Source organism: Dryobates pubescens, chromosome 32 (genome assembly GCF_014839835.1).
Source record: "Dryobates pubescens isolate bDryPub1 chromosome 32, bDryPub1.pri, whole genome shotgun sequence".
NCBI lineage: Eukaryota > Metazoa > Chordata > Aves > Piciformes > Picidae > Dryobates > Dryobates pubescens.
Window position 1 is genome coordinate 8030472 of NC_071643.1, and position 27596 is coordinate 8058067.

The 27596-nt window shown below is 43.9% G+C and overlaps 1 protein-coding gene and 1 long non-coding RNA gene across 2 annotated transcripts in view; one reads left to right on the forward strand and one right to left on the reverse strand.

Moving 5' to 3' along the window:
- COL4A4 (collagen type IV alpha 4 chain) overlaps positions 1 to 23653 on the forward strand; it is a 56181-nt gene extending 32528 nt beyond the window's left edge. The window contains exons 24-47 of the mRNA XM_054175593.1: positions 372 to 555; positions 1321 to 1389; positions 2976 to 3080; positions 3298 to 3516; positions 4410 to 4571; positions 5190 to 5360; positions 5987 to 6130; positions 6787 to 6894; positions 7130 to 7308; positions 8448 to 8511; positions 8733 to 8807; positions 9272 to 9379; positions 9701 to 9808; positions 14594 to 14665; positions 15423 to 15551; positions 16184 to 16291; positions 16843 to 16998; positions 17653 to 17751; positions 18033 to 18041; positions 18864 to 18995; positions 19567 to 19683; positions 20399 to 20587; positions 22361 to 22647; positions 23247 to 23653. Coding sequence (XP_054031568.1) covers positions 372 to 555; positions 1321 to 1389; positions 2976 to 3080; positions 3298 to 3516; positions 4410 to 4571; positions 5190 to 5360; positions 5987 to 6130; positions 6787 to 6894; positions 7130 to 7308; positions 8448 to 8511; positions 8733 to 8807; positions 9272 to 9379; positions 9701 to 9808; positions 14594 to 14665; positions 15423 to 15551; positions 16184 to 16291; positions 16843 to 16998; positions 17653 to 17751; positions 18033 to 18041; positions 18864 to 18995; positions 19567 to 19683; positions 20399 to 20587; positions 22361 to 22647; positions 23247 to 23510 — 3258 coding nt within the window. The 3' untranslated portion in view covers positions 23511 to 23653. The remainder of the gene's footprint in view (positions 1 to 371; positions 556 to 1320; positions 1390 to 2975; positions 3081 to 3297; positions 3517 to 4409; positions 4572 to 5189; positions 5361 to 5986; positions 6131 to 6786; positions 6895 to 7129; positions 7309 to 8447; positions 8512 to 8732; positions 8808 to 9271; positions 9380 to 9700; positions 9809 to 14593; positions 14666 to 15422; positions 15552 to 16183; positions 16292 to 16842; positions 16999 to 17652; positions 17752 to 18032; positions 18042 to 18863; positions 18996 to 19566; positions 19684 to 20398; positions 20588 to 22360; positions 22648 to 23246) is intronic.
- Positions 6790 to 20460, reverse strand: LOC128898811 (uncharacterized). Its single transcript, XR_008462983.1, has 3 exons — positions 20380 to 20460; positions 9516 to 9615; positions 6790 to 6864 (listed from the first exon to the last, which is right to left on the reverse strand). It is a non-coding gene; the product is annotated as an uncharacterized LOC128898811 (long non-coding RNA).
- Positions 23654 to 27596: the final 3943 nt, after the last annotated feature.

A 27596-nucleotide genomic window follows, 5' to 3' on the forward strand; every position in this document is an offset into this window, starting at 1 on the left:
ACATTCCAATGGCTAACAACTCTCTCAGTGAAGAACTTTCTCCTCACCTCCAGCCTAAACTTCCCCTGGCACATCTTGAGACTGTGTCCTCTTGTTCTGGTTGCCTGGGAGAAGAGACCAACCCCCTCCTGGCTACAACCAGAGTGTTTACTGTCTACCAGTATTATGGGATTAGAAAGAAAAAAAATGACTCCACAAAACTCTATATCCCTTTTTCCTAATATCTTTCAAGACTTAAAACTACTATCATCCATATCGTCACTTAATTGTGGAGGAGTGGTTTCTGCAGTTAATTCTCTAATATGGCTCTTGGTAATGTAAGGGAGAAAAGACACTAGGTCTTGTTATTTCTTATGATTTCTTTCTTTTAGGGTGATTCTGGACTACCACTGCCAGGTGATAAAGGATTTCCTGGAGTCCCAGGACTTCCTGGGGTAAAAGGACAGACAGGATTGCCTGGCTTGGGGTTTCCTGGCCCTCCAGGACTCAGAGGCAGCCCTGGAGATGTTGGTGATACGGGTAATGTTGGGCCACCTGGTCCAAAGGGCCAGAAAGGTAACTCTTCATGTTTACATTAAAAGCCAAATAAACAAAAAAAGGCACATTTCCTAGCATCTGTTAAACTCTCATATGTATTTTATAGTGTTAGCCATTCACAGTGAAAATCATTTTTTGCAAGCTCAGTGGTCATGTGAAATATGGCTAGTGAGAGGGACCATACTATCAGCTTTTAGCAGCAGACACTGATGAAAATGCCAGTTGCCAGGTGCCTTAAACCTGCAAAATGCCACTTGCAGATTATCAGAGGAATTACTTTCTGGGATGAAGACTAGCCCTGAGTGTAAGGATTTACAAGGAAATGCTTTTCTGCTGAAGAATCAGGGTAATACAACTCCTGCTTAAGGCTTGGTCTGCTTTCTGGTTGTAAAATATCCTTACTGAAACAGAAATATCCACACTGATAACAGTGTGTATGAACCAGAAATGTACATGGGATTGAGATGAAAATGCTGTTTCTTTCTTGCAACAGAGGGTATTGCAGGGACAAATTGCTGTGGAAAGTAAAAAGTGAAATAAACCTGTCTTTAGAGCATACAGCTGTATGACAATTCAAATCATTATCAATATTCTCCAGAAATAGGTGTCAAGAAAAAGATATTTTAAGATCCCCTATCAAACCTTAAGTAATATGTTAATAACATGCATCAACAGTCCTTTCTCTTTACTCTTGCACAGCCAGTTGGTTAATTCTACAGAAATATTCCAGTGAATGCTCAGACAGTGCTCAAAAAGGCAATTTCTTTATCTCTCTTGCTTCAGGTGACACTGTCTGCATTACTTCACCATACCCTGGAAATCCGGGTCCCCCAGGATTTAAAGGTGTTCAAGGTATGTTCACAAATGGGAGAATCACAGTACATTAGGGTTTAGAAGGGACCTTAAAAGATCATTGAGTCCAACCCCCCTGCCAGAGCAGGATCACCTGCAGTAGGTAACACAGGAATCTGTCCAGATGGGTTTTGAATGTCTCCAGAGAAGGAGACCCCACAACCTCTCTGGGCAGCCTGTTCCAGTGTTTTGTCACCCCCCACCCAGTGAAAAAGTCTTCCTTATGTTCACATGGAACCTCATCTGCTCCTGCTTGCCCCCATTTTCCCTTGTCCTATCATTGGACATCCCTGAGAAGAGACTGGCTCCGTTCTCCAGGCACTCACCCTTCATGTATTTACAAACATTAATGAGGTCAACTCTCAGTCCCCCTCTTCTCCAAGCTAAAGAGACCCAGCTCCCTCAGCCTTTCCTCATAAGGGAGATGTTCCATTCCATCATCTTTGTGGCTCTACACTGAGCTCTTTCAAGCAGTTGCCTGAGGCCCTTCTTGAACTGAGTGGCCCAGAATGTTTACTTAAAGTAGAGCTTTAAGTTGATAATTAAAAAAGAAGCTATTCTGAAAAGATAGACTATGCTACTTTCCAACAGATGCAGATTTCAAAGTGTAAAGCTGCAAATACCCAGGAACAGAATCATTTGAAAGAATCAAGGGTTTACAGTACAGTGAGCACCATCAAATGGTGTACAGACTGCCTGCAGAGCAATGACTAAATGAATGACTCAATTAAAATGCATGGAAAAGTCTGTAAAATAGATGGTTGGAGCTGGGTCAGACATAGGTTATGTATATCTGGATAGAGGACAAGAAAAGGTGTGAGGCAAGTCTGTATTTTCTACAATTATATTGCTTATGGCAAGCTGCAGTTGAACCCTAGTTAATTACTATTCAAAGTAATTACTATAACTTGTTCAACTTAATTTGAATTCAAACTAAAACTCATCCAGGAACTGGCAGAACATGTCTTGTGGTCACCTCCAAAACATTTCTGATCCTCCAAGAAGTCCTCATCAGAACAAAGGGAGGTGCTGGATTTTCAAGCTATTCAGTGTAGTATTACACAGCTCCCTGGCATCAAAATTGTGGGTGGCAGCTGGGATTTATACAGAAATTCAAGGACAAGGATGAGCAGCATTTCAGAAGCAGCAACTAGCACAGCAGCATACAAGAACTGGCTGCCACCTGGCATTCACTAGATTCATATTGGGGATGTCCTGTAACTTGAAAATATTGTAAGAGATGGATATTTTTATCTGATTTATGCTGATGAGTTGCAGTCTGCTCTTCATGGATTTGGGAACAAGTCCACATAGAAAAAAAGCAACCATCATTTGGTTATGACTTTGAATGACTGTGGTGCCATGGTTTAGTAGTCATGAGGTCTTGGGTGACAGGTTGGACTTGATGATCTTTGAGGTCTTTCCCAACCTTATTGATTCTGTGATGGTGTTTGCTCAAAAAGTTAAAAGGAGATGAAATCCACTTGTTGTCAAAGTACATTCATTATAAAGACACAATATGGTTTCCTTGGATCACACATTGTAAAGCTCTGACAGTTTTTTACAGGTTTTCTTTCTCCCTCCAGGACCAAAGGGTTTAAAAGGACTCCCTGGTCATCCGGGACCAAATGGCTTTGATGGACAAAAGGGCCATCAAGGCAGGCCAGGAGCAGGAATCCCTGGCCCAGAAGGTGAATTGTGCTTTTCTTAATCCAGGAGACCTGCTGCACTCACTTTTAATGTCTGATGAAATGTAATATAGGATGCTGTTTTGCCTTTGCAAAGTGATAATTTCATCCTGGTTAAATTTACATTATAGTATTTCACAGTTTTGTAAAAACAAAGGACAAAACCAAGGAAACAATTTCCAAACTGTGCCCTATTTGAATGTTCAAATCCTCTCCACAGGCTTTCGAGGTGAAACTGGTGATCCTGGTGATGAAGGTGAAAGAGGCTCAATAATTGATGGTAAACATGGTCCTCCAGGTCCACCTGGTGTAGATGGTCAGAAAGGTGTTCCAGGTGATACCACATATGGTCCTCCAGGAATCCCAGGCAAGAGGGGACTGCCAGGACCCCCTGGTGCACAAGGAGCAAGGGGTGATCCAGGCGTTCCGGGGTTTCAAGGTATGAGCCAGCTTTTATGAAGCTTTTCCTTGTGTTTAGAGCAAAGTCAGTCCAGATTCAGATCAGTCTCTCTCTTACCTGGATCCATAGTGGTGACTGAAGAGTATGCCCTATTTTTACATTCACATTTTGTCAGTTAAGGTTGATCATCTACTGTGGGCATCTGCCCTGCAGGAAGGGGAATGTACATGGAGTAACAACACAGCTTCCTGTTCTTCCTGCTGGTACTTGCTGCACTGTGGCCAGCTGTGTTTAGGGCTTCTTGCACTGCTACAAAGAGTCCCTAACTTGGACTGATTACTCAGATCTGAAAAGACTGGCAAAAAGTGGGAGAACACTTAGGGAGAGGGGTGGATTTCTTTTCCCAGAGTTACATAATGTAATCCTCAATGGCCCATTTCTGCAGGGGAGTTGTGCTGGTTGCTGTGTGTGTCTCAAGGGTGCCACTTACTTGCTACTTCACAGCAGATATTGCTAAGCTCCTTTATATTTCTTCCTTTTGCCCAGCCCTAAGCAGACACCACACACACCCCCTACCCAGCCCCCGTGCAGTGAACACCTATAGAACTGACCCCAGTGCTGTGTAGCTGCTGCAGGCCACTGAGCTCCTGCTGTTCTGCTCCCACACATCAGAAACTAGTGAGGATGACTAGGGCACAAAAAGCATGTAGGCAAGAGTTGAATCCAGATTTGTTCCGTAAAGAAAGAAGCTGTCCCCACCAGCCAGTTCTAAATGGCAGAAAAGCATCCAGTTTCACAGACTGTGCAAAAATGCAGAGGATAAGTAAGATATTACAAATAACTGAATGTGTAAATATAAATATTACAGTTGGGAGCTCTGAGGGATGCTGAGTAATGCAAAGAAACTATTTTCCAATGGTTTTTGCTTCCAGGACAGCCTGGTACCCCAGGATTTCCTGGTCCCAAAGGCTTCAGAGGCCCAGAAGGTGATAGAGGAGCACCAGGCTGTCCAGGATTCCCTGGTCCACCATGTGACACAGGCTTACCAGGGCCACCGGGACTCAGAGGTGTCATGGGCCTGCCAGGATCTCAAGGTACACAACATCCATCCAGTTGCCCCACAGCTCTGAGCTTTGCACATCTTTTCTAGCAGATTGAATCACATGGGTTTGTGGCTGGCATAACAAGTTGCCAGGGGGTGGCTGCTCCTTACTGGGGGTGTAACACATTATGTTTTGCACGTTTTCTTAAGGAATGGAGAGTGTGCATCCCAGATGCTTCCCAGCTTCCCTTCCCATACTGTTCTTGAACTGTCCACATCAGTGTGGTCATTGTCAAGTCATAAACAGCAAAGTTCTCGTACTCTTGTCCTGAGTAACTGTCATTACTGGGATACTTTCACCTTCTTTATTCTTAACTGGAAGTGTTATTTAGAGAGAGCTAGGAGACATGTATAAAAAGTATTTGGCTTAGGGATTTTTCACAGAGTGCTGCTACTGCTATGTCTCTCACTAAAGAAATGCAAGAAAACAATATAATCCAAGTGAAGAATGCAGGAAGACCAGAACTCCAGCATGGTAGCAAAGCTTCCAAGCTATTTTGCTACGTTTGAGGATACTCCAATTTCTGATACTCAAAATCTATCAATTTCTACAGTTGCTGAACTCTTTCACTGTATTTACATACGTAAATCAAACCTCTTGTTTTTGCAGGCTTACCAGGCTTTAAAGGTCAGAGAGGAGATAGAGGCCTAGCTGGGCCACCTGGAATCAAAGGTCTCAGAGGCTCTCCTGGCTTACAAGGTCCCCCAGGTCCTCCAGGCTCCCGAGGACTTACCGGACTCCCAGGCAATAGAGGACCACTTGGTTTCCCAGGACAAACAGGTATGTTAAACATCCTGCAAGCCACTTCATCTATAAATGTATTTGTGGAGGGAGCCTTTTTTACTGCTGTTAAAGCTCGGAAGTACTTTGCAGTTTCCTTCCTTCTCAGCTTCAAGAATGAGACTGCAGCAGACAGTAACAATAGAATCATGGACTGGTTGGAAAAGACCTTTAAAGGTCATCTAGTCCAACTACCATGCAGTGAGCCCGTGCTCAGAGCCTGTCCAACCTGACTTAGAATGTTTCCAGGCATGGGACATCTATCACCTCTCTGGACAACCTGAGGCAGTGTCTCACCACCCTCCACATAAAAGATTTCTTCCTTAGATCATCTAAATGTCCCCAGTTTTAGTTTAAAACCATCCTGTCCTGCTAAGAAGTCTGTCTCCATCTTTCTGAGAGGGCCCTTTAAGTACCAAAAGGCTACACTAAGGTGTCCCTGGAGCCTTCTTCAAGCTGAACAAACTCAACTCATTCAGCCTGTCCTCACAGCTGAGGGGTTCCAACCTTTGGATCACTTCTGTGGGCCACTCTGAACTCTGCCTTTTGCTTTATACTGTTCCTTAGAATATGACAATAACAGCATAACAGACTGAATATGTAAATAAAGCATTTAATATTACCAGGAAGCAAAGGAATTCAAGGACCCCAAGGATTCCCAGGACTCCCAGGAACACAAGGCCAAATGGGATTCCCTGGTGTAAAAGGTGAAGAAGGAAAAATGGGTCCACCTGGGCCTAGTGGAGAATGTGGGGATATGGGATTAAAAGGTTTGTAAAAATCCCTTTCACTCTGTAATTCTGTTATTGCAGTGGTTAGTTTTGTAACTGCTGTGTTAGGAGTACATTTACTACTTGTTACAAGGGTATGCTCACTTCTGGTTTCAGAGGTACTAAATCCAGTTCTCTTGCAAATGCACAATGAAAAATAACTGAGGAAACATTCATTCCATTCAGATCAATAGGTGTATTTATGACTAGAATAGGGCAAGATCACTTAAACCTTGGATTCTGAGTTGGACACATCTGAAACTTTAGATTTTGCAAGCTTTCCATCATACTGTCTGTGTGCTTCAACCTATGTAAAGCATACAGGTAATCACCTCTCTAAATATGAATATAGGAAAGAATAACTACCTCCAACGTGCAGCCTCACAGACAGTGCACTGTGGAGTGCATAACACAATTGCCACCTTACACGTTCCAGACAAGCAGGGAGTAACTCTGATTCAGCATCACCTGGGTTACTACTGAATTCACTGAAAAACCAAGGGAGGGACAATAAATTTCAGCAGCTGCTGAAACAACTGAGAACTTCATTAGTATTTGAAGGCTCTCTCTCTGTTAGGGAAGGCTTCACTAAAATTAACTTTCAGGACATGTCACTCAATGAGGGTTTACTTACATTCCCTGTGTTTGGTTTGAAGGTGAAAGAGGGCCTCCAGGAGACAGTGGCTGTGTGAACATTCGTCTTGAGAAAGGACAGAAGGGGGAACTGGGGTTTCCTGGTGAGAATGGACTTAGGGGTGAAAGAGGTAAGCGTATAAAATAAAGCCCTAAATACACAGACACTGAGCTGACAGATTTTTCACAGCTGCAGTAACTCCCAGCCACCCCTTTATGTTCAGAGATTCTTAAACTATCAGGCTACGTTTTCTGGACTAATTCTAAGGCAATACACGAAGCGTGAGAGCATAGCTGTACTCATAGTAAGCATCAAATAATGGCTTGACCGTATTGATCATTATCTTGTTCTGCAATTACCTTCAGGTGAAAAAGGCAGCACTGGTTTCAGAGGCACCCCAGGGTTTCCAGGGAAGAATGGTGTCCCAGGATTGCCAGGTGACCACGGTGACACTGGAGTGATGGGGTTTCCTGGATTCCAGGGTTTCCCGGGACCAAAAGGCTTGAGAGGAATTGGAGGCTTTCAAGGACAACCAGGTGACCAGGTAAACTAAGTGGAGGGGTTTAGCAGTTATCTTCTGACTCCAATGAATATGATGAAGGAAACTTCTATTGTACTTACCCACTAGATGTTCTGACTGAGAAGACTGTCAGTGTAATAGGAATAAGGACATTCCTTAATGTAACTCTTCAAAGCTTCGATGACATTTTATCAGGAACTGCAATCAGAGTCCACAGGGAGCCTCTGTGCTGCAGCTGTGATTGTCATGTTGCCACATGGTGGAAGTTCAGGCTATAGTACACTAATTATGGGGGGGACAGAAAAAGAATGCACAGTCAAGTCTCCAGCATGATTCCTAGAATCAGATTGACAAATCACTGCAGAGATCATAACACAGCAGCAACACAGGCAGGAAATCAGTACATAGCTGCTTCTTCATACATGCTGTGTGGAGCAGCCAAGCCAAGGAACCAGGCAAAACAAGTCGCCTGTGCCCATACCAACAGCTTGCACAGAGCCCAGGCAAGCAACATTGCTCAAAACCAAATACACAACCCTCCACAAATATATATGGATGTAGGGTAAAGTTCTGAAGTGGCTATATGCTAAGTAGCCAGTGAAATTACATCAAGCATAAGTCAGAGTTGGGGGTTTTTTTGGTAGAGAGTCCTGTCTTTGCTTGCTTTGTCTTTTACCTCATTGCTTTGAGGAGGTAATCTGTATTGCTGATTGTAGGTCATTACTCAAAAGGAAAAATAGAGAAATCTGTACACTTTTAGTGTTTCATCACAACATATTTCTGGTTACTGTTTATAGTAAATTTTGGGGAATATACAGCGATATTTGGTACATTCTTATGGAAACTTTCAAATCAAATTATTCAAGCCATCTGTGGGGAGTTGAAGCTGTTTGAGCCAAGAGTCAGCACAAACTATAAAAGCAGAAATTCAGAATATTATTACTAGCAAGCTTAATCTACAGTTTCTTGGAAGTGTTAGTGGTCACTGTTAGACATGCAACAAAGACAGCAGGCTTAGCTTTTCTGATGAGGTTAAGTGGTTTTGCTATTCATGTTGATTGTTGCTCCATTTACCAGTGTAAGGGAACCAAATGCTCTTCTAGATCATTCCTGCAACACATGCCATATCTCAAACATTTTTATTTTGTTTTTAAAAAACCCAGGGTGACATTGGCTTGCCTGGAATCCCTGGAAATCCAGGACTGACTGGCCCAAAAGGGTCTAAAGGTAACAAATCTTGCCAGGAGTCATGCTGAAATAAAGTTAGTACTTCAGGACAAGCTGAGCTGTCAGATAATTTGCATGTGCCAAAGCATTTTTCATTCTGTGTTAGTCCCTTTTATGGCTGTTAATACCTATGAGTAAATTATCTGATCTAACAAAATCTCTTTGGTTTTGTGGATGAAGAGGAAGACTTGTATGAAATAGAAGTCATTGTATCTCAACAGGCAGGAGAGGTGACCCAACTCCTCTGCTTGGTGCACACGGTTGCAAAGGACCTCCTGGAGATCCAGGATTACCAGGTACCTCTGAGTGAAGAAAATATTGGACATAAGAACTTATTTTCTCTTAGTATTATTAGCAGAGAAAGATCTCTGCTTCCTCTGCATATTGAGTGGTATTTCCTATATTTATAAACCCAGGGATTGGAGAGGCATCACCATGTGCAGCACAGCTAGTATGAACACAAGAGGCAGAGGCTACTATGTTCTAGTGCAACACTGTTGAACATACTAATACTGATCAGGATAAAACCTGGCTTGGCCACTCCTTGCTAGCCATTTCTGCTCTGTCAAGCTATCACCAGAGAGATCAGCATCACTCATTGCTCATAAGTACATCAGGGAGACACAGTATTTGAATAGAATTATTTTTCTAGTCAAGAAAACTCTTACTGAGCTTTTGTATTTTTAAACTTATCATGAGATGTAGAATGGGCAACTTTAAACAAATAAAGATTAGATTTTTTTCTTCTTCTTCTTCTAAGGACCCTGTGGATTCCCAGGAGAAAAGGGCTCAGCAGGTATCCAAGGACAACCCGGAAAACCAGGATCCAAGGGTGACCCTGGATACCCAGGAATACCTGGATTTCCAGGTGATGCCAATGGTTAATAAATAGTACTGTGTAACAGCTCAGAAGAGAGACCAAACAGGAAAATGTAGCTGAGGGGGAGGCTAGAGAAATCAGACATCATATGAAGGTGTGTATTGAAAGCCATTTCAGCACTTACAGGCAGCAGCAGTAGTCTGCCCAGGGTCTCAGCTAGCCAGATACATCAGTTCTTCACACATTCCCATGCACTTTCAGGTGCCTCTGGTCAACACAGTGTGCTGCATAGCAAACAAACAAATATCAACAGTTTAATGGATTTGCATATTCACAAATTGTTTGGTTTCCCCCCCTGCCCCCATTCAGGAGCTACAGGTCCTCAAGGATTGCCAGGAGAACCTGGAGAGAAAGGGAAACATGGGATTTTGGGAGCTCCAGGATTGCAAGGATTAGCCGGACCCCAAGGCAGAAAAGGTAAACAGTAACAGTGCAGCTCTACTGGTGACAAAGCAGCACCAGACATAAACAGCCTTTGGTGCCCTAACTGTGAGCATCATTCTGATTCTGTGTTCTCTCAAACTAAATAAAGTCAGTTCACATCACCTTTGAAAAGTCACATAAATGTTACCTCAGCCAACTGGGCTACAGTGTGGAATGAGTATGGGAGAAGGTAAAAAGAGATGCAGGCTCAGCTGATGTAACCAATAGAAGCTGAGAAAGGAAAAAGGAGTTTGCAGTAATTGAAATGTTTTTCAGTTGTGCTGTGTTCTGCCTTTTCACCATGGAGTGCCACTGTTCCTCTACAAAACCCAGCAGACTGCTGCAGACTGTGATGTCTCACTCATTTGCTTTAACAAATTGTGATAAGGTATCTTGGGTTGTGTTTTGTTGTTTTCTCCTGAACCTGAGTTTTGGTGGATTTAACAGAGAAACGTTTCTCCAAATACTAACTCCCACTTCTCACACTGACTGTTATGTTTGGATTGAACAGCAGTTCATATATACAGTTGGTTTTGTGGGAGAACATTAGTAACTTTCACTGCTCAGAAGGATGTATTGAAATGATAAGTGAAATTGATACTTTGTGAAGGAAGGTCATCACCCATGCACTTCACATCCTCTTTTATAGTGTGCTTCATCACCAGCTCCTGGACAGGAAGAACAGTAGTAACACCCTATATAGAGAAATCACAGTAAAGTAACACCTAGTGCTGTAATAAATGGTTAGAGAGGGCAATAGATTCACTTTTTCCAAACTCAGCTCATGGAAAGATTGAGAAGGTTTATTACAAACTACCAAGAATTTAAATGAAAACTGGAAGCCATGTGTGATTGCTTGCAGTAAGATGTGCTCATTTGAACTCTCATGACCAGTTTCTTCCTACTGCATAGATAAGATAGGGCTGAACCCAAGTCAGATCATTTTGTTGTTGCAAACAGTATCTGCTGTACTAGAGATCTGCAGTGACAGGAATGTCTAAATTGAGAGGGGTCAAAAAGAACCCAAACTAAATAAAACCAGCCAACACCCCACAAACAAACACCACCACCACCTGCAAACCATCCTGCTGAAAACTTAGTGCCAGACGGACTTGAACAACCTGGTCTAATAGAAGGTGTCCTTCCCTGTGACAGGGGAGTTGGAACTAGATGATCTTTAAGGTCCCTTCTAACCCAAAGCATTCTGTGACTCCTTCCTTCTTGCTGTAAGTGGCAAGACACTTCTTTTCTATGTTGTGTAGAAGTTACCCTAAGTCCTGCTCAGGAAGCAGACTAACACAGGTGCTGCAGAGGGAACAGTTCAGTTCAAGTGGCATTTCCCTAGAGACCAAGTTGCCTGCTATTGCCAGGGTAGTTGAAAAGAACAGTAACACCTTTGACATTATACTCAGTAATGAAAACTAAATGGAATTTGTACTCCAATTCAATTGGAGAATATTTATCTTAACACTATTTTCAGGAAATATTGTTGCTAGTATTAGCAGTCAGATGGTTAATTGGCTGTTCATAGCTTAGTACAGGGCCTTGTTAGTCCAATTGCTTCTCATTTACAATAAATGTCTTCTTTTTAAACATTTGTCAGTCAAAGGCTTAGTCTGGCAAGCCTTGCTTGTGAGTAATCCTCGATGAAGCAAGTAATATTAAGGACATCAGCAGAATTACTAGTGTGAGTAGATGCTGAACTGGGCTGTAAAATACAGAAACAGTGGTTCATACACAGGTCAGCCAATTCAGCTGTACCTAGAAATATGGGGCTGTAGCAAGCCAACACTCTAGAATTACAAGTGCTGAGATTATAATGGATTGTTGGCAAAGGTGTCTGAAATTCCCTGGAAAGCAAGTAAACCAGGCCATCAATCTTGGCTGAATAAGCTGGAGATCAAAAAGTTTTAAATGGTGACCTCAGTGCCAAAAATAGTTAGGAGGTCATAACCATTGTAAAATGCCACTGTTAAATTCCCCGGGTTCGCAGGCAGTAAATGTGAACATGGGAATGTGCCTGAAGCACAAGCAGGCTACAGAAAGCAGGGCTGAAACCAGGAGTGTCATGAAAAGTTAAGGAGTAGTTAATTAAGGGCATAGAAGATATTACAGGTTGGATTATTAATATCCCATATTAGAAAAGGGATTACATGGGGAGTACATTATCAATGCCTTGCAGGTTTTCAAACAATCTGCTGGATTTAAAGTTTTGCCAGAGAAGTGTTTGCAACAGGCTAGATTTCATTTCTTTTTCCTTTCTTTTCACTCCTTTGTTACAATTCATCAGTTTCTGAGAACAAAGTTGTGGGATTATAATGTTTAGTGTGTGTTAGATAACCCCAGTGCCCTTCTATTTTTTCTTTCCCAGATGGCCCATCTTTGAACTAAGGACCTTTAAATTTGGCAGGTGAAGCACATGATGAAGGGCATTTGTGTTGCTCTTCCTGTGATTCACACTCTAGATATATGGTGATTTGTGTGCTGCAGGACATGCTGGGATCCAGCACAGGGACTGAGACAGTGCCTACATCTTCTGTATCAGGAAGTAGCTAGATGGGGAATAGGAGACAGACAGAAAGATAGCTCAGACTGCTGGAAAACAAGCAAACAAACCAAAACGCAACACCACTGCAGCTGGACAGGAAACCCTACATGTCAGGGAGAGGACCTTCCCTAGTGGGGAAAGAAATTAGGCAGAGACAAGCAGCAAAGGTGAAATCACAGAATGTTAGGGGTTGGAAGGGACCTCAAAAGATCATCCAGTCTAACCCCTGTGCCAGAGCAGAACCACCTAGAGCAGGTCACAATGGAATAAATCCAAGCAGGTCTTGAATGTCTGCAGAGAAGGAGACTCGACAACCTCTCTGGGCAGCCTGCACCAGGGCTCTGGCACCCTCACAATGAAAAAGTTTTTCTTTATGTTCCTGTAGACTCCTCTGCTCCAGCTTGCACCCATCTCCCCTTGTCATGTCAGTGGACATCACTGAGCAGAGTCTGGCTCCGTCCTCCCAACACAGCCCTTCACATATTTATAAACATGAATGAGGTCACCCCTCAGTCTCCTCCAAGCTAAAGAGACCCAGCTCCCTCAGCCTTTCCTCATAAGGAAAACGTTCCACTTCATCATCTTTGTGGCTCTGCACAGGACTCTTTCAAGCAGTTCCCTGCCCTTCTTGAACTGAGGGGCCCAGAACTGGACACAATATTCCAGATGGGGCCTAACTAGGCAGAGTAGAGAGGGAGGAGAATGTCTCTCGACCTACTGACCACACTCCTAATACACCTCAGGATGCCATTTGCCTTCTTGGCCACAAGGGCACATTGCTGGCTCATGGTCATCCTCCTGTCTGTCAGGATCCTCGGGTCCCTTTCCCCTGTGCTGCTGTCCGGCAGATCAGCCCCTAGCCTATAGTGGTCCATGGGATTGTTCTTTTCCAGATGCAAGGCTCTGCACTTGTCCTTATTGGATTTCTTCCCACCCAGCTCTCCAGCCTGTCCAGTTCTCACTGGAAGAGAGACATAGTGGGCACTGACAGTATGGTTCACCTTCTTGTGATCTGTTTCCACTCCAGTCTGTCCCTCTCTGCAGCAAGAAGCACCCCAAGTGAATTCATCAGTTTGAAATCTCCTTGGAACCTGTTACCAAACAAGCCACTGGTTTTGCCAGGTCTGCTCCTATCACCAGGTGACAGACTGATGGCTGCAGTTGATGTGTACATCTCAGCTATACACAGCTTAGGACAGTACACTCTGCTAATGACAGGGAGTGCTTTACCTTCCACTGCAAATGACAAAGAGCATCTCAGATTAGTTCAATAGGAAACATAAAAAATTGCCATCTGTTCTTACTTGTGGTGTTCGAGCAATTTGCCAAAAAGCACAGATTATAGAGCAAAAGTTATAACTGAGTACCATGAACACTCAGCCTGTGATCTGGTCACCTAGAGAACATCACTAGGGACAAAGCTGCTCTGTACTACCCATGTCAGCACAGCTCTCAACTATAGATCTGTTGTCTTCAAAGACTTTTGTGCTGTCACTTTAAAGACTTTTTGTAAGAGAGTGATGCAGGAAAGCACAGTTTTGTGTGAAACCTGCAGGACCAGGGAAAAGAAGCCAGGTGAAAATTTCACTCCTTTCTAGCAGAGCTGGATTAAGTTGGGCTTAAAATTGGAACAGAAGCTGTAAAGAAGTAACAGCTTTACAGTTATTTGAGGTAGTGTCTGCATCCCAGTCACCTGGCCACGTAGCGATAACACCGCTAACGCTGCAGACTAATCACCGGTAGCAGCGATAATCTGGCCGCAGACACGAGGTTTGTGAGAGAGCACATTAGTCCCATACTGAGCTCCTGCTGCTAACTGTAGTATAAAAATAACTAAAGGATTAAATCATAGAATCATTCAGGTTGAAAGAGACCCCTGGGATCACCAAGTCCAACCGTTAACCCTACTCTACAAAGTTCACCCCTAAACCATATCCCCGAGCACCACACCCAAACCACCTCCCCACGGGGGCAATGTCAAAGATCTGTTTTGCCAGTTGCTCTGATGTCAAACTATTATCATGTCTGTTTTCAGATTGTTCACATTTTCCTTTCCAAAAAGGCTGCACTCAGGGGCAATGTGATCTCGTGTTTTGTTGCCAATAAGAATCAGCTTCAGCAAATACCCTCTCTCCATCCAGAATGTTTTGTCAGAAGGGAAATGGCATAATGTTTAATTGTGACTTTAAGGGATTATTGTGGCACCCTATCACGCCTGTAATATTCCTCAGGTCTTCCTGGACTGCCTGGTCTGGATGGCTTGGATGGACTAAAAGGTCGAAAAGGTTCTGCAGGAGCTCCAGGTAAAGAAGGGAACAGAAAACCTTCTCTTAAGTGACTGAACGTGCAGGAACTGATGTATGGCATTTTGATGTTTGCCTTGCCAGAAGGTATCATTCAGGCTCAGACATAAACTTTCAAAGTATGCCTGGTGACACACCTGCACTTACAAGAGGAGAAAACTTTCTGACTGCCATTACTCACATAAGTTTTCTTGGATCCTGTTTATAAAATGAAAGTGTTTAGTGCAGATGACTCAGAAGGGCAGCCAAGTCTCCAGGTTTCCTATATGTAAAAGATGAAACTAACAAATTAAAAGGAGACTTTGAAATCCCAAGCCCATTAACATCGATGGGAGTTGTGCCACAAACTTAAAGAGGAATTTGGACTTCACTCATGCTGATCCATTTGCAACTTTCAAAGGTGCTTTTGAAGCACTATTTAAGAACACCATCTCTGCATCTATCTGGAGATTACAAGTTTATGCTGATAGAATATTACATTTAGGACCATGCCATCAGTTAATAGTTCAAGTTACAGATAACAACACTGCATAAGACAACCCCTGAAGAAGAGCATTAAAGCAGAGATGACTTTCTTTAAAATAGATGAATTAGGGCCAGATTCAACAAAACTCTATCCAGCTTTCAAGAGTGAACCAGAAAAACAGCACTAGGCAAACCCATGCAAGGAGGAACATCTGCAGGTGGTATTTCCATTCTGCACATCTGTATTTGTACTCACTGCGTGCTTTATGTACACAATTGTTTTCCTATAAAGGTCAAAGTGAAACAGGGCCTCCAGGATACTCAGGAGAACTTGGACCAAAAGGAGACAGAGGTGAACCTGGATGGCCTGGTATTTCAATTCCAGGCCCCCCTGGAGAACAGGGATTCCCAGGATTCCCAGGTAAGGAGGGGTTTTCTCCTTAGTGCTGCTTTGCAGAGGTGAAATGAAGCTCATAAAGGGCCTTCCCCTGGTTATTATGAACATTAATATATACTCATAAGCTTCCCTGCCTAAAAACATCTGCTACAGTAAAATGCTGATGTTACATGCTGAAACAGAGACCCCAGCATCTCTTGTTTATTATGTTACAGGAGAGGAGCGAATGAGAATAGAAAATTATGAGCTTGGACAGACTCAGGACCTTCTCCTGTTCCAGACAGGATGATTTCATAGGCCTCACTCATCTGACATTTTTAACATTTCTCCCACTGTTGAAATCTGGGAGAAGGCAGGTGTTGGTGGCAGCCTGCCAGCACGTGAGGATCCAGTCTTGAGTTTAAGTAGATTTTATAGAAGGAAGTAAGCATTTGAAAGAGATAAACCTTATTGCTTTTACAAGACACATGCACTAACCCAATCACTGCTGTGCTCAGGGTACAAGTGGGACTCACAGGTTACCTCCATGACTTTGTGTGGCAGCACTCATTTAGTAACTTAGTTCTGTAATCTGAAAAAAAAGAAATAATCCTGGGTGTTGTTTGTTTTGCTCTGTTTTAGTGTGTGAGGGTTTTTTGGAAAATGTCATCCCTTAGGTAGAAGAGGACCAGCTGGACCCATGGGACCTATGGGAAGATGTCCTGATAGTGCTTCTCCTGGCCCTCCTGGTGATCAAGGACCACCTGGTTTGGATGGAATCAGAGGTATTGAAACAAAACTTACCAAATTTGATAATGTAAAAAAAAAAACCAAAACAAGCCCCACAACACCAAAACTGAGGCTGCTAGGAGTCACTGCAATACTGTATGAGGGGCATGGGGAACAAAGAAGCCAGCCAGTACTGCAGTGAACACTGGGTAGATCACCAAGGATGAAAAAAGATCTCCAGGTTCAGTTTCTGGCTTCTATAGGAATTCTGTACAAGGCCTGCTGCTACAAGACAACTCCGTTCCCACAGAAGCAAACAGAAATAAGGTTGCTGACCTCTCTTTCTAGCAAGAAAGTTTGTAGTCCAGAAACAAGCTGCTGTTGGTAAACCCACAAAAAGCTTTGCAGTTCAATTCCAGCCCTGCAAAAGCTCAAGGTGCCAACTCTTTTGTAAGCATCTGCATAGATGCCACTTGTGTTACAAGCAGGGGCTGCCAGGGATCCAGGCATTTCTGGTCCTCAGATGGAGCTCTTTCAAGTTGTTCTGAACTCTTACATGAAGTTTATGCTTTGTGTATATATTAAGAATAAAGTTCCTTTACAACAGGTCACCCTGGGAACCCTGGACCTCCTGGAGAGACTATCTTTGTGCGAGGAGATCCTGGTGATACTGGTTTCCCAGGGGCACCAGGTAAGCCTGGGCAGCGAGGGCAGCAAGGAGCCAGAGGTCTTCCAGGGAAGCAAGGAAGAGAAGGCCCAAAGGGTATGTATGATCCATTAACATGCCCAGCCCTGTGCATCTCAGCCTGCAAACAGAGCCAGACCAAAAGGGGTGTTCTGTACATTTCATAGCTGTTCTCTGTTACCTGCAAATAAGGTTAGAAGGTCAAAGCAGAGTCAGATTCACATATTCTGCTTCCAGCAACTTGCTGGAAGGCTCCCCTGCCAACCTGAAAATGAGGGAGTATATTTTGGGTCTACCAGGTAAAGCAAACCTTGCCCTCTCTGCAGGGGTCTTGAGAAACTATGGGAGATACAGAAGTATTTGAACACAGCCAGAGTGTCCCTTCCTTAAAGGCACAGCCTCAAATGGTCACACACACCTGCCACCTGTCAACAGCTTTGGGCTTTAGAAAGATGCTTTTGTTTGAAAACAACCATCTAGATGCTCTGTTTATCCCCCACACTGTACAAGTTCTATCTACACCAATCCCTTCCAGTCTCTACAAAAAGAAAAGTCATGCATTGAATTCAGTTCAAGACCAAGGAGAGAAGAAGAAAATCTGCATTTCTACCTGAGAAACAGCGCTGAGCTGCCTCAAGCACTTTTTGTTACTCAAGCAGCCAGACTTCATCTTATTGATGAGTTCACCTTGGAATGGAGTCACATGTAAGCACACAACTGTTTTCTTTCCAGGTCCTATGGGAATCCATGGCCCACAGGGTCCACCTGGTGCTACCGGAGAACAAGGAGACCAAGGTTTTCAAGGAAGACCTGGTCCCAGAGGTCCCACAGGTAGTTGTGAACCTCTTGCTCCTTGTCATGCAATTGTTACTGTAATCTGTACATAGAGAATCTAATTGCATAGATACAATTTAACAGTTTCTGAAAGAAAAACCAAACAACTGATTTCTCCTTGTGAGTTGTGTACAATTGTCTGAGCTGTGTCTTTGTTTCTGATGTCGCCTCCAGTAAGATTTCCCTTCTCACTCCATCCTTTATTTTACATGCCTAAAACTTGCTCCTGCCTGTCCCACAATGGTCATGATCTGCTTTCCATTCTTCACATCCTTCAGGTTTCACAGGTAAATTGTGGACTTGTCATGTGGGCTTCTTTCTATATGGATCTTCTTACTAGAAAGCAGTCTGGGCTTGGTCATTAGGAGCAGTAGATAGAGCTGCAACAACAGGGCTGCGTGTTTTGTCACATCACTAGGGAGCACAGCCAAGCAGACCAAGCTCATGAGCATCCTGTATGAGAAGTCTCACGCTGTCATGTCGATTCTGCTTGTGAAAGACACTTGTTTCAAATGTACCAGCTGAGGTTTTGGTTGTTTTCCAATCAAAAACGTAGGAAAAGCTTGAATCCTACCATGGGATTATTACAAACGCTGGACTCTCAGTGTGACTAAACCTGATCCCATTCGGATCTTGTCTGAAACTACAAACAGCCAATAGCTCCCAGCAGCTTCACTACATGACTGTAATAAAAAAATAAAGAATGGACACATTTTCTTTTAAATGGGTGTTGGGAGTTAAGCTGCTTATTGATGGGTCTGCAGCCACAGAGCAGGCAAAGTACTCCAAACCTTGACAGGTGCCAAGGTGTTTGCACTGACGTTGGGTACACTTTAGGCTTTAACCCAAATCAGTCTGGGGCACATCAAGACAAAACCTGTACACCAAATATTTGAAACACATCAGCTGCCACATACTAGCTAGCACATACTTGCTGTGCTGAAAGACCAAGAGTAAAACCAAAAGCAGTGAAACTCTAAATATTCTAGAATCTTGAATTCTCAATTATACACTTGAGTAGCAAAACCAGCCAACAGTTACACTGATTTTTCATGTGGGGGTTATTAACCACTCTTCAATCTCATTTACTTCCCTTTTACACATTCCAGGTGACCCTGGTGAACCAGGAAAAACAGATGATTCCTGCCCTGCAATCCCAGGGCCTCCTGGGGAGGCAGGGCAAAGAGGAGAGGATGGCTCTGCAGGATTACCAGGGCCAATAGGCCACCCTGGGCCCCAAGGTAAGCTTGTCTTTGGAAAGCTTGGATGTCTGGTTTAGCCATTTAGGTAACAAAAGGGTCGGGGTCAGTGTTACTTTGCTATGGCAATCAGGAGCCAGAACATGGCCTTCCCCTTCCCCACTGGGTGCAGTCCAGGTCTGCAAGTGCTCCAATAGCTGCATCACTATGGTTAAAGACTTTGCTGACTTGGGTTCTGAAAGATGAAGGCCTGCCCTAGGATGAATTACAGCTCCTTATATGGTGCAGATACTGATGGCAGTTCTGCAAGAGGCTTGGCACAATAATGTCTGACAGTGCTTTGATTTCAGCTGTAAATCACACAAGTTCTGTAGAGGACATAACACCACAGCAGCAGCTGCTGTTGCTGAAGTCCTGTCTCTGAGCTACTACTCTGGTCTTGAAGTGACTAAGTTGTGAAGACATTCTCAGCAGAAGCAGTTCTGTCCCTCTCTGCCCTGCAGCATCATTTCTTGGTGGTGGCAGCCCTGCTGACTGGTCTGCTGTTTGGACAACCTGTAACCTTTGTATTTCACATGGCTGCATTTAAAGTATGGTACTTTCCCTTATCTAGGACGAAAAGGGGAAGAAGGGTCACGTGGCCTGCCAGGCCAGGATGGCTTACCAGGGGCACCTGGGCCACCAGGTGACCAAGGAAACAGAGGAGAGCAAGGATACACAGGGCCACAAGGTAGGGATGCAATGACTTTTGGACAAGAGATGTGCAAGATGATGTAGAGACTTAAGTTTTCTCTCTGCTCACCCCATCACACACGGATACATCCACCTTTAGCCTGAAATACAATGACATTTCTTTCCCCCTCTCAGTTCAAGCACTGACAATGAGATTTGTGAATGATTTTATAACACATAAGCAGACTAATGAAAAGAAAATTTATCTTAGCACCCATTATTAAATAGAAAGGCAATTAGCACACATGCAGAAACACCATATATCACTAGGTCTGCCTTTCTGAGTCTGGGCTAATAGAGCCCTGTCTGTGAGTAATTAGAAGTGCATTTTAACTGTGACTGCTGCTTAATAAATTAATGGTTTAATGCAGTTGAAGAAAGGACATGGTCTGTTACTGCAGGTATTCCAGTTCACTCTGGACAAGTCATCCTAGGGAGTGGGAAATGATTGCCCACCTTGGTTCACTTAATCCAAACAGCACAGGACAGAGCCATGGTACAAAAGTCAACTGTCAAGGGTTCACTGGAACCTAGTTAAAAGTTCTCTCCCAGTAGAAGGATAACATGAGTCTACTGGTGTCAGTATTGCCCTTGACAACCTGTGAAGTTGTCAGGAATCCCTTATTGAACACTTCAATACAGTGAAAGATAAAAGTCCCCACTCACTATGTGCTCAAGCAAGTAAATTTGTTACCTTTTCTCCTGTGTCTAAGGTCCACCTGGCCAGACCGGTATCCCAGGACCACCAGGCCCCCACATTAGATCTGCAAGTGGCTTCTTGCTTGTCCTTCACAGTCAGTCAGACAGAGAACCACTATGTCCACAGGGGATGCCTAAATTGTGGGCTGGCTACAGTCTGCTGTACCTGGAAGGACAAGAGAAAGCTCATAATCAAGATCTTGGTATGTATTGTAGTACACAATTGCTCTCCAGTTAAGGTCTGATACAGTGTGGTCTGTACAGTGAAAGACAAGTCAGGTGAAGCACACCGTAGCACCAGCAAATGCCTGCTTTCTAGAGGCTCAAAACTGATGTGCACTGATTATAATGAGCTTGGTTATGCTGTCCTGTTATGTGACCCATTTCCAATTTATTTTAGAAAGTATTTCTACCTCCAAGTAACTATGAGGAGAGTTGGAGAGACAAGTGGTTTATCTCACTCATCCTCACTAGGCATTTTGGCCTGTCTTTGAGCTCACCGAGGAGATTTCCTAGACCAGGAATTTCATCTGGCTGCTCTGAAATAACTCCCTGGAGGATCTGCTTCTTTTTACTGCAGAGAGCTTAGGAGAAGAGCTGGGTAGCTCAGGTGGATTCAGCCAGGTAGAGCAAATATGCTTTACAACTAAAACCATGCGTTGTGTGTACAGCAGAATTGTCTGCTTTAAGACTCAGAAAGTGTGTTTTTGGAAGAGACAGAGCCCAGTTTCTCCCAAAGACAGCTCTTTTTGGTGCCTCAGATAATTCCTTCTCCAATTCTGTTTAAAATTAGCTCTCTAAATAAGCTGCCTGATGTTCTGCCTCAGAAACTGATTAGTGGCAATTTGCACAAAAGGTGTATCCTGATCCTTTTTCACTCGTTCCACAAGAGGCAGAGAAGTCTCCTGGGAGGAAAGATCAAGGACCTAATAAGCTGGATTGAAAAAAAAAAAGTGTTTACAAAAAGCAATAAAAAGAGAACATTTTTAGTACAGCAGTGTCATTTTGACATGTTTTCACCATGGTGTGTTTGCCAGTGCCAGTTGGTAACAGAATGCCTCATAAAAGCAGTGAAAATAAGACTCGAGAGAAAATGAAGTCCCTGTTCCCTGTGACCAGTGTGTTCTTTTCACAGACATTTCCTGAGTAAGGAAAATCCAGATCCTTTATTATGAGTGGAATAGAATAGCACTGGGGTAGTTCAACCCACCACAATCACTGATAAACAAACCTGTCCTCTGTATAGAAAGGTCACCTCTTTAAGGAGGGCATTAGCGCTTGGGGGTATTACAGAACTAATGCATCACACAGAGTTCAAGGCAGAACTTACTGCAGTGATTCTTTTAAACTAAAATTATCATGGGCTTGTTCTCAATTCAGTTCTGGCAAAGGAACTTTACCTCTGCAGTGTGCTCTAGTCACTGCCTAATTCCCACTGCTGTCTGCCTGATGAGAGCTGCACAGACCTGGCTCTGCAAAATCCCTCCATCTTTCTATTTCACTTTGAGTGGCTGTGAACACACTAGAACAGCTACTGAGACTTCAGCTCAGCACCCTGGTAGCAGCAGCTTGCTGTACTGTACCACAGTCCTCTATTTATCAGTGTTAGTATTCAGCTTCTCACTGCTCATGAGCATGTGAGCACCTCATCTCTTAAACCAGCCACCACCTCCTGCCTGGTTGGTTTCTCAGCATTGGCACAGCTAAGAAATTTCTGTTGTAACTGTTTGCCATGATGATAATCTACATACCTGAATGCTGTTTTGAGACAATTAAGTATCATTGGTCAAAGGAAGATACCTCTTGGTAGAAAAAGATCCTGTTGACAGTAGAAGTTGCTTTAGGTCAAGAACCTGGGAGTTTGAGATTGGTGAACTACAAAACTCCTGTTAAGTTTTAGGGCCAGAACACCAAATCCTCTTTTCAGTTTACCAGGACAGAATGGAATGATTCTCCTCATTTGTGGTTATTTCCAGGCTTGGCAGGCTCTTGTCTGCCCGTGTTCAACACCATGCCCTTTGCTTACTGCAATATCAACCAAGTCTGTTACTATGCCAGCCGGAACGACAAGTCCTACTGGCTGGCCAGCGCTGCCCCCTTGCCCGTGACACCACTCTCAGGAGAGGAGATTGAGCCCTACATCAGCAGGTGTGCTGTGTGTGAGGCCCCGGCACAGGCAGTGGCGGTGCACAGCCAGGACCAGTCCATTCCTCCGTGCCCCATCAACTGGAGAAGCCTCTGGATAGGATATTCCTTTCTGATGGTAAGTCTGGGCACACAATCTTACATCTAAGTTTCTTTCATACAGCTGGGGTGTTTTAAAGGTAGAAAGACTTCTAGCTCTGTGAAGCAAACTGTCCAGTGCCTGGCAGGCACTTAAAAGGGATTTAAATCCACAAGAAATGAGATGAGGGTTAGTTCCAAACTGCAGAATTTGTCTCTAGCTTTACAGGCTGAAGTCACAGCCTAAGCTACACATTTCTCAATTACAAAGACTTTGCTTGCTTGTATTTAATAGACAACAGGATTTTCATGTACAAAGACACACGTCAGAAATAAGCCCAGGTCTTTATAACGCTACCCTCCAGTTCCATTTGCAGCGGTTTAGATAACAGCAATGGTTAGAGCTGACCTGGATTACCCTTTTAAGTACCAGAAAGGCGAGTGAGGGGGCTCTAGACTTCTAAGATCAATTCATTGCAGAGCACATAAAGACCTTCTCCAGCACAGTAAGCTCACTCCAGCCTAAGAGCACCAAAAAATAGCAAAGTTGAAAAGCAAATATAGTCAGCAGGAGACAGAGGAAAGCTATTTTTGTATTTTTTTCACACAGTTACCAAATTCTTTCACTGTTCTTTCCAGCACACTGGGTCTGGTGATCAGGGTGGTGGACAGTCCCTAATGTCACCTGGAAGCTGCCTAGAAGACTTCAGATCAGCTCCATTCATCGAATGCCAGGGCCAGCGGGGGACATGCCAGTTTTTTGCCAATGAATACAGCTTCTGGCTAACTACCGTGCTGCCCGAGCTGCAGTTTGCAGCAGCCCCCAGGTCAGGAACTCTCAAAGAAGGCCAAGAGCAGAGGAGAAAGATCAGTAGGTGCCAGGTGTGCTTGAAGCATGGCTAGCTAGTGAAACAGAAGTGGACAGCCAAAACTAGACTTGTCTAAGGATGAACATGTTACAGGTTTAAAGATCATTGAACATATTTGGAACCGTGCGACACTGCTCCTCTGGTTTGAATGGAGGTACAGGACTGACAGCTAAAGTATCTACCAAGCTTCAGCTACCACTGTGCACATATACAGGTAGAAAATCTGGTGCAAATGACTTAAGACCACAGAACTGTCACACTGGACTCCACTGCCTTCACGTGCAGGTAATGAAGTGAGCTTGGAGGGTTGGGAATGCCAAGGAAACCACACCTGTGGGCACCATGAAGGATTTCCTGTTCGAAACCACACGTACAGCAGGAAAAGTAGGCACATTTTTACAGCATCCCATACATATTGATCCTTTTTGATACAGATGCACAAATATACAAGGGCCTTACAGCCCTGCAGCTGAATTTCCCAAGGTAAAAACTTACCCTGTGTTGTTTGAGGGAAGGGGAAATGTAATTGTTAAAAACCCCATGACAAAAACAATGAAGATCAAAGTCTTTTACCACTGCAGTATTGAACCAGACTGCCAAAGACCTGTTAATTGGGCTTTCATCAGCAACAAAGAGTTGCAAATCCATTTAACAGCAGATTAGGTAAGGAAATAAGGTTAGCCGAGATAATGGCTCCTTAAAAAGCTCTATTTGTAGTCACAATTCATTTCTAAGAGCAGTTAAAGTATTAAGCTCCAATTCAAGTGGCTGAAGAAAATAAATCAGTTTCTACTATTAATTGGAAAGAAATAGCAGTGTGGTGATAAAATAGGTGAACTTGAGTGATGAATATAAGACCTGGTAAGACAATTGTCTGAATTTGAGGCTAAGGAATTTTGTTCAGTTTTTACTACTTCTGTAAATACACCACCAAACCCAGAACCCTCACCTTCAAGATCATTATGTAGCCACAGCTCTGAAGATGCTCTTTATTTTTCAAAGCATTGACTCTTAAATTGTTGATAAGCTAAAGCCCTAGTGGCCTTTTGATAGTTCCACATTCATACCTTTGTTCAGCTATAAACCCAGGACAGTTAAATGTCTATTTGAATTGTGGGGAAACTACTCAAAAGAGAGATTGCAAATGGAGAAGTGCACAAGGTCCACAAATGCTCCAGTTCCCACTGAAGCTACATTTTACCAGGAAGGAATAAAAGGGTTGGGCTTGGTTTTATCCAGCACTTTCCCTTTCAATTTGTGTTCACTGAAAGTTGTCTTAGCAAAAGGGTTTTCAAGGAAACAGAGAGATACACATCTAAGAGTCACAGTTCAGAGAGAGATCCCTCTAGAAGCCTTAAGGAGTACTATGGGCATGTAAAGCAACAACCAATAGATCATTTTGGTTGAAAAGACCTCTAAGATCATTGAGCACAACCTGTGACCTTTAACAACTGTGGCCATTAAAGTATGTCTCCAAGTGCCATGGCTACATGTTTTTTGAACACCTCCAGGGACAGCGACTCCACCACCTCCCTGGGCAGCCTATTCCACAGTCTGACCACTTTAAGTAAAAAGCATCCACCTATCCAAGCTACCTGCAGCCAGTTTCTCCAGGAGGATGCTGTGGGAGACAGTCAAAGGCTTTCTTGAAGTCCAGATAAGCATTCACAGCCTCTCTCTCATCCACTAAGTGGGTCACCTTGTCCTAGAAGATCAGGCTCGTCAAACAGGACCTGCCCTTTACGAACCCACTGACTGGGCCTGATCAGCTGGTTGCCTTGCACTGTACTGCATAATAGCACTCAAGGTGACCTTCTCTATGGCTTTCCCTGGTACTGAGGTCAGACTGACAGGTCTGTAGCTCTCCAGGTCATCTTTTCCAGCCCTTCTCACAGATAGCCATCACATTTGCCAGTCAGATGGGAACAAACATCTTCATTCCCCAAGATGCTGAGTATCTTCAGTGCTTAGCCCTGCAAGAAGCAAGCAGCAGGCAGAGAAGCACCATGCATCAGCTACCTCTTCCTTAAGGTGTGTCCCCCCAGCTGAACCCACAGTGGGGCAGTAGTCTCAGCTGACATTCAGTGGCAGCACTGGCAAGGTCCCCTTTATGAGCTCCTCCTGACAGCACTCACCAGTGCAAGAATGGTTGGAATCTCTCTGGAGCAGGACAGCTGCTTTGCTGGGGGGCTTTTGGTACTGTCTGCACTGAGATAAATCACGAAGGTTTTCCTTACACACTCTTAATTGCAGGCTGAAGACAAGATGGAATAAAATGGGATTTTGAAATCTGTGTTTACTTACCTTGAGCAAACAGTAGAGTCTTAAAAACACCTGAGAATCACCACAAAGCCCTGACAATCCAAAGCCACCCCATGGCATTTTATACTCTTGCTCTTTTGTTTAATTTTAAACCATCATGTAACTCAGTTGTGGTTTTCTGTTCTCCTGATGCAGCTTTTGCACCTCTACCAGTCACACTTCACTATGTTCTACAGGAAGACACCATATAGGAGATATATTTTTAAGCTACTGACAGGTTCAGTATTTTCTAGGTGTCTACATTCAGCTCTCACACTTAGCTGAATCCAAGTCATTTGTCAGAAATGTTGTTCTACTTCAAAATGAAATTGCAGATAAATTGCTTGGGACTATGAAGCAAACAAGACAGCCCAGAGGAGCAAGCAGCGTAGGCTTTAGTTCTGCAGTCATTTGTCCAGTGACCAGATGCAGGAAAACAACTGGGCAATTATTCATAGAGGACCCCATTAGGAAAATTGGATGTGAAAAGGAATAGCTGAAACTGCTCAGGGTAAGAACAGTCCCAAAGGCAATGGCCTTGCACTAGTCCTTACAGTCCAAACTACTCAGACTACTGCATTCAGGACCTGCATCTGGTCTAGCACACACCAACAAAGATGTGCATTGTACCCTCAGCAGCAGGTATTAACAGCAACAGAGAAAACTGAACAAACAAACAAAACTGAACAAACCAATGGAAGTATCAAAACGGTCTCCCCAGCTTTTAAAGCACCCCAGGTATTGGTGGTGATGTTAGGTCACTGAATTGTTACATTTCAAGAATGTGCCTGTTACCAAGTCTGCTGATCAGGATTAATCCAGGGAACAGAACTTCTTCCATGCTTTTTGCTGCTTCCTCCTTTAGAGGAAGTATGGAAAATTCACAAGAAACCACAGCTCCTGCAGCAAAGGGCTCAAACCTCAGGTGCTGGAATGTGCCAAGCAAAATGACTTTTTTGTAAAGAACCTTACTTTAGGTAGAACTTGCCATGCACTAACAGTGTGAGGAAATACACAGCAGTGAATACTCAGCTCTGCAGGTTGCCCTTCATTTTTGTCCCTGAGGAGAGAAAGTGCAACACAGCATCTGTCAGGAATTCATCTGCAGCTTACATCAGAGGCAAGCTCAGCTGACTGTAACTGGTCCTGTCCCAGAAGAAGGCCCAGCATGGTGACCACAGAGGTTAAAAAAACATTGCCAGGAGGAATGATCTGCTCTGCCAGATAGCAGAGCTGAAAGAGAAATTGGAAAGGTTAAGGAGTATCAGGGAGTGTGAAACAAAAATAGACTGGTGGAGCCAACCCCCGAGGCAAAGGCAGCAGAAGGAGGTTCATCAGAGGATCTCCCCTGCTCCTGCCACCAGGCAATAGGAGACCTAAAAGACAAGGGGAGTGGAAACAGGTCCCTGCTCAAGGAGGCCAGCAAGTGCCCTTCCCAGCTGCCCTTACACAGCAGCTCTGGGGCTCTGGAACTGGAGGGCCAGGCTACAGAGGCAGTAGATGAAGGTCCATCCAGGGGGTTGCCTGGGGTGACTCAGCCAGCCCCACACATTGGGGCTACTGGTCTTAAGAAGAGGAATTGTTGTAGGCGATTCCATTCTAAAGGGAGAGGAGGGCCCCATGTGCCAACAGGATCCATCCCACAGGGAAGCCTGCTGGCTCTGTGGGCCCAGGTCAGAGATGCCACTGGGAAACTCCCTAATCTGGTTGGGCCCTCTGATTGTTCTCCATTATTGGTGATACAAGGTTGGAAGTGATGAGGTTGAGCAGAGAAGTGCACATCTTTAACACCACTGTGGCAGCTCTGGAACATGAAACA